The 16,324-nt window shown below is 61.5% G+C and overlaps 1 protein-coding gene across 2 annotated transcripts in view; it reads left to right on the forward strand.

The window, feature by feature from the left end:
* LOC140386939 (multidrug and toxin extrusion protein 1-like) overlaps positions 1-16,324 on the forward strand; it is a 41,733-nt gene that overhangs the window by 23,453 nt on the left and 1,956 nt on the right. For both annotated transcript variants that reach the window (XM_072469847.1, XM_072469846.1), the window contains 3 exons: positions 12,128-12,260; positions 13,731-13,825; positions 16,177-16,258. In XM_072469847.1, the coding sequence (XP_072325948.1) occupies positions 12,128-12,260; positions 13,731-13,825; positions 16,177-16,258 (310 nt within the window). The remainder of the gene's footprint in view (positions 1-12,127; positions 12,261-13,730; positions 13,826-16,176; positions 16,259-16,324) is intronic.

The following is a 16,324-nucleotide window of genomic DNA, read 5'->3' on the forward strand; positions in this document are numbered from 1 at the left end:
GGGATGGGGGGTGGGACCGTGCCGGGGAGGAGGATGGGGGGCCCGTGCCGGGGAGGGCGATGGGGGGGGGGCTGTGCCGGGGAGGAGGATGGGGGGCCCGTGCCGGGGAGGGGGATGGGGGGGGCCGTGCCGGTGAGGAGGATGGGGGGCCCGTGCCGGGGAGGAGGATGGGGGGGGGTCCGTGCCGGGGAGGAGGATGGGGGGCCCGTGCCGGGGAGGGGGATGAGGGGGGGCATGCCGGGGAGGAGGATGGGGGGCCCGTGCCGGAGAGGAGGATGGGGGGCCCGTGCCGGGGAGGGGAATGGAGGGGGGGGGCCGTGCCGGGGAGGAGGATGGGGGGCCCGTGCCGGGGGGGGGATGAGGGGTGGGACCGTGCCGGGGAGGAGGATGGGGGCCCGTGCCAGGGAGGGGGATGGGGGGGGCTGTGCCGGGGAGGAGGATGGGGGGCCCGTGCCGGGGAGGAGGATGGGGGGGGGGGCCGTGCCGGGGAGGAGGATGGGGGGCCCGTGCCGGGGAGGGGGATGGGGGGGGGCCGTGCCGATGAGGAGGATGGGGGGCCCGTGCCGGGGAGGAGGATGGGGGGGGTCCGTGCCGGGGAGGAGGATGGGGGGCCCGTGCCGGGGAGGGGGATGAGGGGGGGCATGCCGGGGAGGAGGATGGGGGGCCCGTGCCGGAGAGGAGGATGGGGGGGCCCGTGCCGGAGAGGAGGATGGGGGGCCCGTGCCGGGGAGGGGAATGGAGGGGGGGGGCCGTGCCGGGGAGGAGGATGGGGGGGCCCGTGCCGGGGGGGGAATGGGGGGTGGGACCGTGCCGGGGAGGAGGATGGGGGCCCGTGCCAGGGAGGGGGATGGGGGGGGGGCCGAGACGGGGAGGAGGATGGGGGGCCCGTGCCGGGGAGGAGGATGGGGGGCCCGTGCCGGGGAGGGGGATGAGGGGGGGCCGTGCCAGAGAGGAGGATGGGGGGCCCGTGCCAGGGAGGGGAATGGGGGGGGGCCGTGCCGGGGAGGAGGATGGTGGGGCCGTGCCGGAGAGGAGGATGGGGGGCCCGTGCCGGGGAGGGGAATGGAGGGGGGGGCCGTGCCGGGGAGGAGGATGGGGGGCCCGTGCCGGGGGGGTGATGGGGGGTGGGACCGTGCCGGGGAGGAGGATGGGGGCCCGTGCCAGGGAGGGGGATGGGGGGGGGGGCCGAGACGGGGAGGAGGATGGGGGGCCCGTGCCGGGGAGGAGGATGGGGGGCCCGTGCCGGGGGGGGGTGGGGGGGTAGTTAGAGTGGGCTGGGCTCCGGGGGAGTGCCGGGAGGGGGGCCCGTGCCGGGGAGGGGGATGGGGGGTCCGTGCCGGGGAGGGGGATGGGGTCCGTGCCGGGGAGGAGGATGGGGGGCCCGTGCCGGGGAGGAGGATGGGGTCCGTGCCGGGGAGGGGGATGGGGGGCCTGTGCCGGGGAGGGTGATGGGGGGTGGGACCGTGCCGGGGAGGAGGATGGGGGGCCCGTGCCGGGGAGGGGGATGGGGGGGGGCTGTGCCGGTGAGGAGGATGGGGGGCCCGTGCCGGGGAGGAGGATGGGGGGGGTCCGTGCCGGGCAGGAGGATGGGGGGGCCCGTGCCGGGGAGGGGGATGAGGGGGGGCCGTGCCGGTGAGGAGGATGGGGGGCCCGTGCCGGGGAGGAGGATGGGGGGGGGTCCGTGCCGGGCAGGAGGATGGGGGGGCCCGTGCCGGGGAGGGGGATGAGGGGGGGCCGTGCCGGTGAGGAGGATGGGGGGCCCGTGCCGGGGAGGAGGATGGGGGGGGGTCCGTGCTGGGCAGGAGGATGGGGGGGCCCGTGCCGGGGAGGGGGATGAGGGGGGGCATGCCGAGGAGGAGGATGGGGGGCCCGTGCCGGAGAGGAGGATGGGGGGCCCGTGCCGGGGAGGGGAATGGAGGGGGGAGCCGTGCCGGGGAGGAGGATGGGGGGCCCATGCCGGGGGGGGATGGGGGGTGGGACCGTGCCGGGGAGGAGAATGGGGGCCCGTGCCAGGGAGGGGGATGGGGGGGGGGCCGTGCCGGGGAGGAGGATGGGAGGTCCGTGCCGGGGAGGAGGATGGGGGGGGGGGTCCGTGCCGGGGAGGAGGATGGGGGGGGGGTCCGTGCCGGGGAGGAGGATGGGGGGCCTGTGCCGGGGAGGGGGATGGGGGGGGCCGTGCTGGGGAGGAGGATGGGGGGCCCGTGCCGGGGAGGAGGATAGGGGGGGGCCGTGCCGGGGAGGAGGATGGGGGGCCCGTGCCGGGGAGGAGGATGGGGGGGGTCCGTGCCGGGGAGGAGGATGGGGGGCCCGTGCCGGGGAGGGGGATGGGGGGGGGCCGTGCCGGGGAGGAGGATGGGGGGGGGTCCGTGCCGGGGAGGAGGATGGGGGGCCTGTGCCGGGGAGGGGGATGGGGGGGGGGCCGTGCCGGGGAGGAGGATGGGGGGCCCGTGCCGGGGAGGAGGATGGGGGGGGGTGTCCGTGCCGGGGAGGAGGATGGGGGGCCCGTGCCGGGGAGGGGGATGGCGGGGGGCATGCCGGGGAGGAGGATGGGGGGCCCGTGCCGGAGAGGAGGATGGGGGGGGGTCCGTGCTGGGGAGGAGGATGGGGGGCCTGTGCCGGGGAGGGGGATGGGGGGGGGGGGCCATGCCGGGGAGGAGGATGGGGGGCCCGTGCCGGGGAGGAGGATGGGGGGGGCGGCCGTGCCGGGGAGGAGGATGGGGGGCCCGTGCCGGGGGGGGGATGGGGGGGTGGGACCGTGCCGGGGAGGAGGATGGGGGGCCCGTGCCGGGGAGGGGGATGTGGGGGGGCCGTGCCGGGGAGGAGGAATGGGGGCCCGTGCCGGGGAGGAGGATGGGGGGGGGGCCCGTGGGGGAGGGGGATGGGGGGGGGCCGTGCCGGGGAGGAGGATGGGGGGCCCGTGCCGGGGAGGAGGATGGGGGGGGTGTCCGTGCCGGGGAGGAGGATGGGGGGCCCGTGCCGGGGAGGGGGATGGGGGGGGCATGCCGGGGAGGAGGATGGGGGGCCCGTGCCGGAGAGGAGGATGGGGGGGGGGTCCGTGCTGGGGAGGAGGATGGGGGGCCTGTGCCGGGGAGGGGGATGGGGGGGGGGGCCATGCCGGGGAGGAGGATGGGGGGCCCGTGCCGGGGAGGGGGATGAGGGGGGCAAGCCGGAGAGGAGGATGGGGGGCCCGTGCCGGGGAGGAGGATGGGGGGCCCGTGCCGGAGAGGAGGATGGGGGGCCCGTGCCGGGGGGTGGAATGGAGGGGGCGGCCGTGCCGGGGAGGAGGATGGGGGGCCCGTGCCGGGGGGGGGAATGGGGGGGTGGGACCGTGCCGGGGAGGAGGATGGGGGGCCCGTGCCGGGGGGGGGATGGGGGGGTGGGACCGTGCCGGGGAGGAGGATGGGGGGCCCGTGCCGGGGAGGGGGATGTGGGGGGGCCGTGCCGGGGAGGAGGAATGGGGGCCCGTGCCGGGGAGGAGGATGGGGGGGGGGGCCCGTGGGGGAGGGGGATGGGGGGGGGCCGTGCCGGGGAGGAGGATGGGGGGCCCGTGCCGGGGAGGAGGATGGGGGGGGTGTCCGTGCCGGGGAGGAGGATGGGGGGCCCATGCCGGGGAGGGGTATGGGGGGGGCATGCCGGGGAGGAGGATGGGGGGCCCGTGCCGGAGAGGAGGATGGGGGGGGGGGTCCGTGCCGGGGACAAGGATGGCGGGCCTGTGCCGGGGAGGGGGATGGGGGGGGGGCCATGCCGGGGAGGAGGATGGGGGGCCCGTGCCGGAGAGGAGGAAGGGGCAGGGTGGGGGGCCGTCCGGGGAGGAGGATGGGGGGCCCGTGCCGGGGAGGAGGATGGGGGGGTGGGGCCGTGCCGGGGAGGAGGATGGGGGGCCCGTGCCGGGGAGGAGGATGGGGTCCGTGCCGGGGAGGGGGATGGGGGGGTCCGTGCCAGGGAGGAGGATGGGGTGCCCGTGCCGGGGAGGAGGAAGGGGGGCCCGTGCCGGGGATGAGGATGGGGGGGGGGCCCGTGGGGGAGGGGGATGGGGGGGGGCCGTGCCGGGGAGGAGGATGGGGGGCCCGTGCCGGGGATGAGGATGGGGGGGGTGTCCGTGCCGGGGAGGAGGATGGGGGGCCCGTGCCGGGGAGGGGGATGGGGGGGGCATGCCGGGGAGGAGGATGGGGGGCCCGTGCCGGAGAGGAGGATGGGGGGGGGTCCGTGCCGGGGACGAGGATGGGGGGCCTGTGCCGGGGAGGGGGATGGGGGGGGGCCATGCCGGGGAGGAGGATGGGGGGCCCGTGCCGGAGAGAAGGAAGGGGCAGGGTGGGGGGCCGTCCGGGGAGGAGGATGGGGGGCCCGTGCCGGGGAGGAGGATGGGGCGGTGGGGCCGTGCCGGGGAGGAGGATGGGGGGCCCGTGCCGGGGAGGAGGATGGGGTCCGTGCCGGGGAGGGGGATGGGGGGGGTCCGTGCCAGGGAGGAGGATGGGGTGCCCGTGCCGGGGAGGAGGAAGGGGGGCCCGTGCCGGGGAGGAGGATGGGGGGCCCGTGCCGGGGAGGAGGATGGGGTCCGTGCCGGGGAGGGGGATGGGGGGGGACCGTGCCGGGGAGGAGGATGGGGTGCCCGTGCCGGGAGGAGGATGGGGGGCCCGTGCCGGGGAGGGGTGTGCGAGGGTAAGTGAGTTGGTCCACCTGGCCAGGTGCCAGCCTCCAACAGTTGGACCCATGCGGTCCATGCCACCTGGCTGGGGGGAGGAGGGGATATGGGCAATGATGACATGTCATCGTTCCCCCCCCCCCCCCCACCAGGCCGTCATGTTTTCAGATCATCGAGCGGTGTTGGCCGCCGTGGCGGCAGCCGCTAATGTCTATGTTGCCCTGGATGAGGAGGAGGAGGAGGAGCGTGCCAGAGAGGCGGCGCAGGCTGCCGCAGAGGGACAGGCGGCAGCCGCCCAGGCTGGAGGGACACCTGACCGACAGGACGAGGAGGGGGAGGAGGACATCGCGGCCCCACAGCAACGGAGGCACCCGAGGGCGCCCCGTGTGTACCCGCCCCGGCAGTCATACCAGGACCTCACGGAACGGGAATGCAGGAGAAGACTCCGGATGAGGCGGGAAACCGTGGCACACATCTGCCACCTGCTGGCACACCTGTCACCGTGTGGCACTGGCGGGGGACACCCTCTCCCCGTGTCCGTTCAGGTTACGGTGGCCCTGAACTTTTATGCAACGGGGTCATTCCAGGCACCGAGTGGGGACCTGTCCGGCATATCGCAGGCATCGGTGCACCGGTGCATCCGGGCAGTGACTGATGCCCTATATGCCATGGCGCACCGCTACATCCGCTTCCCCGTGGACCGGGCCAGCCAAGATGCCCGGGCCGTGGGCTTCTCTGCCGTGGCCGGGTTCCCCATGGTCCAGGGCGCGATCGATGGGATGCACGTCGCGGTGCGGCCATCTGCAGAGAACAGGGCCATGTTCACCAATAGGAAGGGGACCTATTCGATGAACATACAGGTGGTCTGCGACCACCGCATGATGATCCTGCACGTCTGCGCCCATTACCGGGCAGTGTACACGACTCATACGTGTTGTCGCGGTCATCCATCACCGGCATGTACGAGGGACGCCATCCCCGGCTGAGGGGCTGGTTGCTGGGCGACAGGGGCTACCTATTGCGATTGTGGCTGATGACGCCTATACGGAGGCCACGCAATGAGGCGGAGAACCGCTACAATGATGCCCATGTAGCGACAAGGGGAGTGATAGAGAGGTCCTTTGGCGTGCTGAAGATGCGTTTCAGGTGTCTGGACCTCTCTGGGGGCGCCCTCCAGTATCGGTCAGATAGGGTCGGCCGCATCATTGTGGTGTGCTGCGTCCTGCACAACATAGCCCAGCAGAGGGGCGATGTGCCGCAGGTAGAGGAGAGTGGAGGAGCAGCAGGAAGAGGCGCAGTCCTTCCAGATGAGGGGGGATGGGGGCAATGATCAGGGCAGACGGGCTAGACACAGGTGGGTGGCTGTCCACCGTTACCGGCTGGCCCAGCAGGCACGGGACAGGCTGATAGCCGCCCGCCTCACTGACTAGATGGGCGTGGGAATCGGGTAGTACGGCCACAGACCGCACACCATGGCAACAGCCGACCACCCATACCCCCCGCCCATCCACCCACCCAGCACCCTCACCCCCCTCCCCAACCCCACCCACCCCACCCGCATGCACACCACCCCCCCCCCATTGCCGATCCACCTGCGGCACAACGGCCGGGCTCACACAGTTGCGGTGGACGCGTGTCTATTCCAGGCCATGGAGGATGATGACAACCAGCCCTGCGATGAGCTCCTGGCTCCACATCGTTGGACTATGTCTGACCCATGGCCACAGTACCCATCCCACCCGGACCATCCCTGCATGCGTCTGTGACACTGCAGCGCACAGTCCCGTCCTTTGCCCGGGGGGTTGTTGATGGCGGCCCAGGGGGAAGGGGCAGACTCACCTGGGGCTGAGGTAAGACCACACCTCACACACACACACTTGCGCTCAACGTACATGACACCCCCGCACGCTTTGGACAGAGCACAAAGGCAGCTTCTGTAGGTGTAACATTGACTTTAATAACCAAAGGAGTTCATGCACGTGCCCTAGCCCCTAAAACTCATCTGTGCCCTGCACCCGTGCCAACTTACCCAGTGTCTAATTGTTTGGCCTTACGGGCCCTTTGACTACGTCTACGTGGTTCCCCAGATGGTACAGCAGAACTGGAGGTGGACTCATGTGATTCCTGCCCTCTGACACGGGATCCCTTTGGCAGCCGTTTCCTGGGGCGTCCTGGCCTAGATGGGCCAGGCTGTGGCCCGGGCGACTGGGATGGCGAGCTACCAGCCTGTCCTGCCCATTGCCCACCCGATGCACCTGGGACGGAAGGGGGGGGGAGTCCGAGGTGTCGCGGTGTACCGGGACCTCCCCTACAGGGGGACCCGGGACGGACCACACCACCGCCTCCTCCCTCGGGGTGCCCGATGGCCCCCAGGCCTCTACATGGGTGGGGGATGCGAACGGACTGGCCATCCGACGCCCCCCCGACATCTGGCGCTGCCAGTCCTGGAGGCCCGTGCTGGTATCGACAGGGGTCTGCAGGTTTGCAGCCATGGAGCCCAGGGGATTGGCAAACCCTGTCTGTGACTGTGCGACGCCGGCTCGCACATGGCCACTGGCGCCGATGCTCTCAGAGATGGCCTGCTGAGACTGGGCCATGGCCTGCAGAGACTGGGCTATGGCCTGCTGAGACTGGGCTATGGCCTGCTGAGACTGGGCTATGGCCTGCTGAGACTGGGCTATGGCCTGCTGAAACTGGGCCATGGCGTTGAGCGCCTCTGCCATCTGGCGCTGGCACTGGCTCATGGCCTCCTGTGAGAGGGCAGCCATGTCCTGGGCCACAGACGCCGCCTGCACGGAAAGCCCCAGGCCTCGCAAACCGTTCCCCATGTCTGACACCGTCGCACCCATTGCCTCCTCCGCAGACGCCACCCGTGCGGTGTCGGCGTGGGTGGCACGTATGACCGGCACCACTCCCAGCTCCTGGACGTGACCTGCGACTGCAGCCGCCGCAAGCCGGCCGTCACCCTCTTCGCTCGTCTCCGGGTCGGTGGTTGCATCGGATCTATGTGTGGGTGTGGTAACTCCAGGAACCCGGGATCCATCTGGGCGGCAGATGTTCGCTTGGGCTGGGCTGCCCTCCGACCGCCCGGCCCCTCTGCTGCTCCCTACCTCCACCTGCTGTACCGGGACGGCTGTGTTGTGCGCACCACTGAGTGTACCAGACGCCTCATCACTAAAGTGCCCAACCGAGGTGAGTGTTTCTGCGATGGTGGAGGGTGTTGGTGACAGCAGTGGCGTTGTGTTGTGCTCTTCGTCCCATTCTGAGTCCATGGCACTTTGGGGTGGGGGTTCGTCTCCACCCATCCACTCTGTGTCACTGTCCGCTATTTCGTCTTCCTGGGTAGGGGTGTCCCGGGTAGGGGTGTCCCGGGTAGGGGTGTCCTGGGTAGGGGTGTCCTGGGTAGTGGTGTCCTGGCTCGGCTGTGACGGGGGCCTGTGGCTGCCCCTCTCGTCGCTGGGTGACACACGCCTGCGTCGTCGCACCCGCACGTGACGGGGGCGTCGTCTCCCTGTTGCTCCAGGTCTCTCCGTCTCCCGTGGTCTCCAAGGGACATTCTGCGGGCATCGCATGCCGGAGGGTCCGGGTCTCTCCGTCTCCCGTGGTGTGCGAGGGGCATCCTGCGGGCGTCGCATGCCGGAGGGTCCGGGTCTCTCCGTCTCCCGTGGTGTGCGAGGGGCATCCTGCGGGCGTCGCATGCCGGAGGGTCCGGGTCTCTCCGTCTCCCGTGGTGTGCGAGGGGCATCCTGCGGGCGTCGCATGCCGGAGGGTCCGGGTCTCTCCGTCTCCCGTGGCCTCCCAGGGGCATCCTGCGGGCGGTCTGCATCTGCGGGGATGGGTGCCTCGACGTTTGCTCCTGCGATACACAATGAAGCATGCATGGTTAGACACGCAGACAGTGATCAGGTGATATGGGGGAGGGGATATAGGGAGGGGGGATATGGGGACGGGCTGTCGGTGGCTCACTTGCTAGTACGCCCCCGACCTCTGCATCAGCAAACTCCCGGTCCTCAGGTCCGCCAGCCAGTTCCAGGGCCCTTTCCTCGTGTTCGGTCAGTGGCCTCTCATCAGCGGGGCCTCCTCCAGTCCTCACATGCTCCCTGGTGTTGTGTGCGCGTTTCTCCTGTGGCGGGGGGGGGGGGGGGATGGTGGCAGGGGTAAAAGGCAACAGTGTTAGATAGCTATATGAATGCACGCCATCGGTTGCGCGTGTATTGCAGAGGTTAAGGTTAGGGCTGGATTCACTTGGGGATATGGGGGAGGGGGGATATGAGGGATATGGGGGAGGGGGGATATGGGGGAGGGGGGATATGGGGGATATGGGGTGAGGGGGGATATGGGGAGGGGGGATATGGGGGAGTGGGGATATGGGGAAGGTGGATATGGGGATATGGGGAGGGGGGATATGGGGGAGGGGGGATATGGGGGAGGAGGGATATGGGGGGTATGGAGGAGGAGGGATATGGGGGAGGGGGGATATGGGGGTGGGGGGATATGGGGGAGGGGGATATGGGGAAGGGGGATATGGGGGAGGGGGGATATGGGGGATATTGGGGGGGGATATGGGGGATGGGGGAGGGGGGGGATAGGGGATATGGGGGAGGGGGGATATGGGGGAGGGGGATATGGGGGATATGGGGGAGGGGGGATATGGGGGAGGGGGGATATGGGGGATATGGATATCGGGCGGGGGGGAGGCTCACCCTGCCTGCTCTGACGAGGTTGTTCACCTTCTTGTGGCACTGGGTGCCTGTCCGTGGTGTCAGGGCAGCAGCGGTGACGGCCTCTGCCACCTCCCTCCACAGACGCCGGCTGTGGCGTGGGGCAACTCTGCTGCCGTGCCCGGGATACAGGGCGTCCGTACTCTGCTCCACCGCGTCCAGGAGCGCCTCCACATCCCGTGACTGGAACCTCGGGGCTGAGCGGCGGCCAGCCATCCAGTCGGGTGTTCCGGTCGGGTGGGGGGGTGCAGCGCGTCCTTATGAGCCGTCACGCCGTGCGGCGTGTGTGACGCTGCACGGCGTGAACCACGTGAGCAAGCGCGGATCCCGTCACGACGCTGCTAGCCCATTTCGGGCCGGAGACTTCACGACGATTTTTGCGGCGTGACGCAGGTCGGATTTGCGCCGTTCTTTGCGCGATCGGCGGACTTTGCGCCGATAATGGAGAATTTCGCCCCATAATCTTTGCCAGGGCAATAAATCAGGTGCCTAAATATTAGACTTGCCAGTAATGTCCACATCCCATGAATGAATAAAAAATAAAGTAGAGTGAGGAGACTTGTGTGGTCCACATGGCATTTTTGTGCTGTAAAGTCTATGTGAACCCTGCACTGTAAAAGTTACAATAACCTTTTGATTGATCACAAGTGATTGAGAGGCAGCCTTCGGGCAGTGATGAGTTGAGATAGATTTATTCTGTGTGTTGAGAGCAGGAGGATCCTGTGGTTCCAATCTATTGGGTAGAAGCCAATCTCAAACTACAATGAAACAGTCGGGATGGAAAGTGGTTGATTCTGGTGGACTGGTCTTCAGCAATATCCGAGTCCTTGCTGTGTCCAGTTGCTTCTTAATATCAGGGGGAAGAGAATCAAATTGGAGGAATACCTTCATTGATGAGAGAGGTTGACCTCTGGAGGTGGCAAAGTGGAATCCCCTGCGCAACAATTAAAAAGGGGATCGCCGTGGCGACACGGTGGCGCAGTGGTTAGCACTGCTGCCTCACGGCGCCGAGGTCCCAGATTCGATCCCGGCTCTGGGTCACTGTCCGTGTGGAGTTTGCACATTTTCCCCGTGTCTGCGTGGGTCTCACCTCCACAGCCCAAAGATATGCAGGTGGATTGGCCACACTAAATTGCCCCTTAATTGGGGAAAAAATAATTGGGTACTCGAAATTTATAATTAAAAAAACCCATGGACGGAGGAGACAAGGGGCTGGATTCTCTTGTCCCCCAGCCGAGTGTTTAAAAATAAAAAAGGGGGTCTCCACAGAACCACCAATAAATGTAGAGCGCGAGAAGCCCCTGTGGAAAATGAATCTCATTGTCTTTTACCTCAAAATGTTTTGACGTGTTCCGGTTTCGGGCTCACTCTGTTTTCAGTCTTAATTGGGTTTTTTTTAAAAACTGGAATTATATTATAGATAAACAGCAAGGGAAACAGGTTGGCATGGAAACCATGCATCAGTTTGAAACATGCAGCCCACAACAGTGGATCACAGTCCCATGGAGCAAAGGCGACATTGCATTTCTGTTATCCCATTGCAATGGGGACGGCAGCCACAGAGTCAACAGCTGCATTGGAATGGGCCATAGGAACAGGAGGAGGCCATTCAGCCCCTTGATTCTGCTCCATCAGTTAACCATATCGTGACTGATCTGTACCTCAACTCCATTTTCTTGCCTCGAATTGTCTTGAGGGATTGAATAAATTGGGATTGTTCTCCCTAGAGAGACAGAGGCTGCGGGGCGACCTGGTGGAAGTTTATAAAATTATGAGGGGTATAGATAGGGTGAACAATTGGAGGCTTTTTCCCAGGGCGGAAATGACAATCACAAGGGGGCACAAGTTCAAGGTGAGGGGGGATAGGTTCAGTGGAGATGTGTGGGGGAAGGTTTTGACACGGAGGGTGGCGGTGGCCTGGAATGCACTGCCAAGTGAGGTGGTTGAGGCTGATATGTTAGCGACCTTTAAGACTTATCTAGATAGGGGTATAGAAGGATACAGGTGTTTGGTCTAGATTGGACACGTGATCGGCACAGGAGCGTCGAAGGGCCTGTTCCTGTGCTGTATTGTTCTTCGTTCTTTGAATCCATAACTCTTAGGCATTTAAAATCTTTTCAATCTATGGCTATCGGACATGGCGAGCTTTCTTGGCCTAGAGAGAGTCAAGTTTGCCTTGAGAGGTTCGCTACTAGGGTTCGCCCGAAGGTGGCAGCCATTTGTTGACTTCTTCGCAGAGGATTCAGCGTCAGCAGGGGCGGGGGGGGGGGGGGGGGGGGGCGGGGGCTAGGGTAGAGTAGAGTAGAGTAGGGGGATATTGAGGTAGGTCCGTGTGTGAACAGAGCCGTGGTTTGCACTATGTTTAATTTGTGTCTTGACTTCCTTTTCTGTACTGGACAATGTCACTTTTTCTATGTGCCTAACATACCTCAATAAAGTTGTTTGTTAAAATAAATTTTTAAAAATCTTTTCAGTCTTGAAAACTCCACCACCTCCAGCATCCACAGCCTTGTGGGAAGGGCTAATTAAACTGTGTGATTTCATGCTATTAATTCAGAAATTAGCTTTTACTTTATAACATGAGGAACGTGAGTTGCCCACAGGAGCTATTCCCAACATAACATCGGTGGCTGTGTTCAAACCGTAATCCATGGGTTCTGAATTACTCGAGGATATGTTAAGGCACTAGGTTTTGTTTCCTTCCTCTTGAAGCCACAGCAAGTTGTGTAATCTCTGTAATATGTTCTGTTTGTCTACTCTACAGGGTGTATGTGGTGGAGTGTTAAGAGGAGCTGGCAAGCAGAAACTGGGGGCTATCGGTAACCTGGTCGGATATTACCTCATTGGGTTTCCCATTGGAATCTCACTGATGTTTGCTGCCAAACTTGGTGTTTTTGGTAGGAACTTAAAAAGCTTCCTCTTTCTGTTCTTCACAAAATATTATCCTCCTTCATCACTCTCTTTAGCGTACTGAATATACCATTTAATTTCAAGATCATGTCAAGGAGAATGTGATTGGGTGTAAACTCTACCTCTGGGGTCCGACTTGAGTCTAACCAGTACATGTGTAATGCTGGGGCCAATGCCAACCAATACTCTCTGGACCATTGGACAGGTTAACCTTCCTCCCACAGCCATTTTTCACCTGTAACCATAGTTTTATGGGCCAGGGTTTAGAGAACACCAAAGTATATCAAACGGGGCAGCACGGTAGCATGGTGGTTAGCACAATTGCTTCACAGCTCCAGGGTCTCAGGTTCGATTCCCGGCTTGGGTCACTGTCTGTGCGGAGTCTGCACGTTCTCCCCGTGTGTGCGTGGGTTTCCTCCGGGTGCTCCGGTTTCCTCCCACAGTCCAAAGATGTGCAGGTTAGGTGGATTGGCCACGCTAAATTGCCCTTAGTGACCAAAATTGCCCTTAGTGTTGGGTGGGGTTACTGGGTTATGGGGATAGGGTGGAGGTGTGGGCTTGGGTCGGGTGCTCTTTCCAAGAGCCGGTGCAGACTCGATGGGCCGAATGGCCTCCTTCTGCACTGTAAATTCTATGAAATCTATGAAAAAAGTTCACCTTACCTTAAACTTTTAATAGGTTTTTTTATGGGGAGCACAGGTGTAATGCAACAGAGATCTAAAGTATTTTTAAACAAAACAGTGTTTATTCTATAAACACACAGTAAACATCTTATCAACTACCAACACAAATATCCTCCCAGCGATACAGTACTCTATAGGTAACCCTTAATAACTTTCCAAACAACATCCATAAGCCAAACACCCATTTTCCTACAAAGCAGTAGATTTGAATTCCTTGCAGAAAACAGGTATTACTTTGAAGTTATTAAGTGGTCTGGAGACATTCTTTAGCATACATAGAGAGAGAGAGACCAAAAATACATCTTCTTTGTTTGAATGCAGCTCCCAACTGAAAACAAAACCAAAAATCTCAGAGCCACAAAGCAGCTTCCAGCTCAAAACGAAAGTAAAAGACAGAATCACAGCTCAGCTCCACCCACACAGTGACATCACTGCAGCCATTTGGTAAAACACACTTTTCTTAAAGGGACCCTCACACGACAATAGACACTGGAATATTGGCAGGGGGAGAGGATCGCAGCTGAACGTTTCGTCTAAATTCCACGCAGACACATTTTAAACATGGGTCGCTGGATATTATTCAAGAGTGGGAGACCCGGCTGAATTCTTCACGCCCCAATTCCAGGGGTGGTTGAGGCCAAACGTGGACAGGTATCTCTGTGCAGGCTGACACGAACCATCTGATAAAGATGAGATATTCCACAGAGGAATAGAGACAGAAAGCAAACTCAGTATCATTGGCTCCGTACTCATTGCTCCATTATTATTTTGCAGGACTCTGGTCGGGGCTGATCATTTGTGTGTTTGTGCAATTAACCCTCTTCCTGACAGTGATTTATAGAATCAACTGGAAAGACGCATCCAATCAGGTAAGAGCAGATAATAAAGATACTTTGTTGCACCAATTTTTCTTTTCTTCCCACCCTGTTCTCTCCTTGTGCCATGCGCTGTACTTGTCCTCTTCAGCTCACTGCCCAAAGGTAGGCCCGCCCCACAGCCTGCATCATGGTGTAGGACAAGTGGGCAGGTGCCCGAATGCACCACAGCCAGAACAGGGATCGAACCCGGCGCTGTTGGCACCAATCTAATCCGCACCGACTGTCCAACCAATGGAGCCAATGGCCCCTCATGGTGTCTAAGCTCTGTTGGAAGCTCACTCTTTAACGTACATGTTGTAGTCTGGAACTGGGGATAGTGACGGTAGAGGCTACAATTTGCATTCCCATCGCGTGGCTCACCAGGAATTACTCCCGCTCTTCCGGCCTGCCATTGGCATGTGATGGAAGGATTGACAAGTTGCCACTCAACCTATTTGGGTGTGATATGAACACACCTCCCTTGGCCATCCAGTCCTGGAGTGGACGTTGAACTTAAAGCTTCTGGCTCAGAGACAGGGATGTTATCGCCGCTCCACAAAACGTCCCTTCGGAGGGGTTACTGTCCAACCCAAAAGGCACAGTGTATATTCTTCTCCTTGTTACTCCACTTAAACTGACAGCAGCTTAGGGAGTCAGCGCATGTGCAGAATGAAGTGGAAATCCAAAAGGTGTTGTCAGTTAGGACTACGTTCCCTCGGGGTTCCCGCAGACTGTAATCTCCATTGCCATCTTCAAATGGCGAGAACCACTATTACAGAACCGTTACAGCGCAGGAGGAAGCTCATCGTGACTCTCCAAACGAGCAGCATGACTCAGTGTCATTCCGGTGTCTTTTCCCCGCACCCCAGCACATTGTTTCTATTCAAATAATCATCTAATGCCCACATGAATTCTTCGATTGGACCTGCCTCCATCACAATTCCAGGCCGTGTATTCCAGACCCGAACCACACGTTGTGCGAAAAAAGCTTTTTCTCATATCTTTCTTCTTTAAGGAAGTGCTGAGGGTTTTGGCCAAGGCTGCTATCATGACCAGTACAGGCTTGGAGGGCCGAAGGGCCTGCTCCTGTGCAGTACTTTTTTTTGTTCTTTGTCACATTTGTTTCTTTCGCAAATTATTTTAAATCTGTGTCCTCTTGTCCTTGATCCATTTACAAGTGGAAACGGTTTCGTCCTATCTACTCTGTCCAGCCACCTCATGATTTTGAACATGGGCGGCAAAGGGGTTAGCACTGCTACCTCACAGCGCCAGGGCCCCGGGATCACTTCCAGCCTTGGGTGACCGTCTGTGTGGAGTTTGCACATTCTCCCCGTGTCGGTGTTGGGGTTTCCTCCGGGTGTCCCGTTTTCCTCCCACAGTCCAAAAGAAGTGCAGGATAGCTGGATTGGCCATGCTAAATTGCCCCTTAGTGTCCACAGGTTAGTTGGGGTTATTGGGCGAGGGTGGGGTTTGTGGGCCTGGGTGGGGTGCTCTTTCAGAGGATGGGTGTGGACCCGATGGGCCGAATGGCATTTTCTGCACTGTAACGATTCTCTAATTCTATCTCTATCAAATCTCCTCTTGGCCCTTTTCTCTCCAGGGGGAACCGTCCCAACCTCTCCAAACTGTCCTCATAACTGAAGTTTCTCATCCTTGGAATCAATTGTGTAAACCTCTTCTGCGCTCTCTCCTATAGCGTGGCGCCCAGAACTGCACGCAAAACTCCAGCTGAGGTCTAACTAGTGTCTTATACAAGTTCAGGATGACCTCCTTGTTTTTCTACTCTTTGGTCCTATAAGTCTCAGGTTTCAAACCCTGAAAATCATAGTGAGGCATAAACTGAGTTTGTAACAGGGTACTAACTCCAGAATTACTCATAAACAACCTCACTAGCCCTGAAAAGCTAACTGTATGTTTGTCGGATGTCAAATGTCTCCACAATGATTCTTTGTTTTAGCTTCGATCATGATATAGTCATACATTTGAATTGCTGTCTGAAAATTAATAATTTTAAATGCTTTAAACGTCCGGTTTGATGTGCGCGACTTCTTCAGGGTTCTCTCAATGCTTGCTGACATCACGACTGATGACACAGCTCCTTGACATGGCGGCAGATTTGGGGGATTCCCCTCCACAGCGATCACTACATTGCGAGATCACTAGATCCCCAGATTGCGGTCCAGTGTCAGTGGCGAGTGTTCTTGTGTAGCCACTGGCAATGAAGATCCAGACCAATATGTTTGCCTTGAAATGCCAGTTCTCAAGAGTGGGCTCAGTGTGCGATTTGCATTAAACTAATTCCCAACAACGAGCAGATTTACCCACCCGTTGGCTTTCACAATGGTTTTGTGCTTTGTTGAAAGGCTCTGGTTAACGCGGGTGTGACAAATGATGTGGACATCTCAAACAGCACCTCTGGCGGTCAAACCCAGGAAATCTCAGCAGGTAAGAAAGAATGCTGTGCAGTCTTTAAATCGCTTTCCAATTATCAAATACGACTGGAGTGAGAAA

Source organism: Scyliorhinus torazame, chromosome 12 (assembly GCF_047496885.1).
Source record: "Scyliorhinus torazame isolate Kashiwa2021f chromosome 12, sScyTor2.1, whole genome shotgun sequence".
In the NCBI taxonomy this organism is placed as follows: Eukaryota; Metazoa; Chordata; class Chondrichthyes; order Carcharhiniformes; family Scyliorhinidae; genus Scyliorhinus; species Scyliorhinus torazame.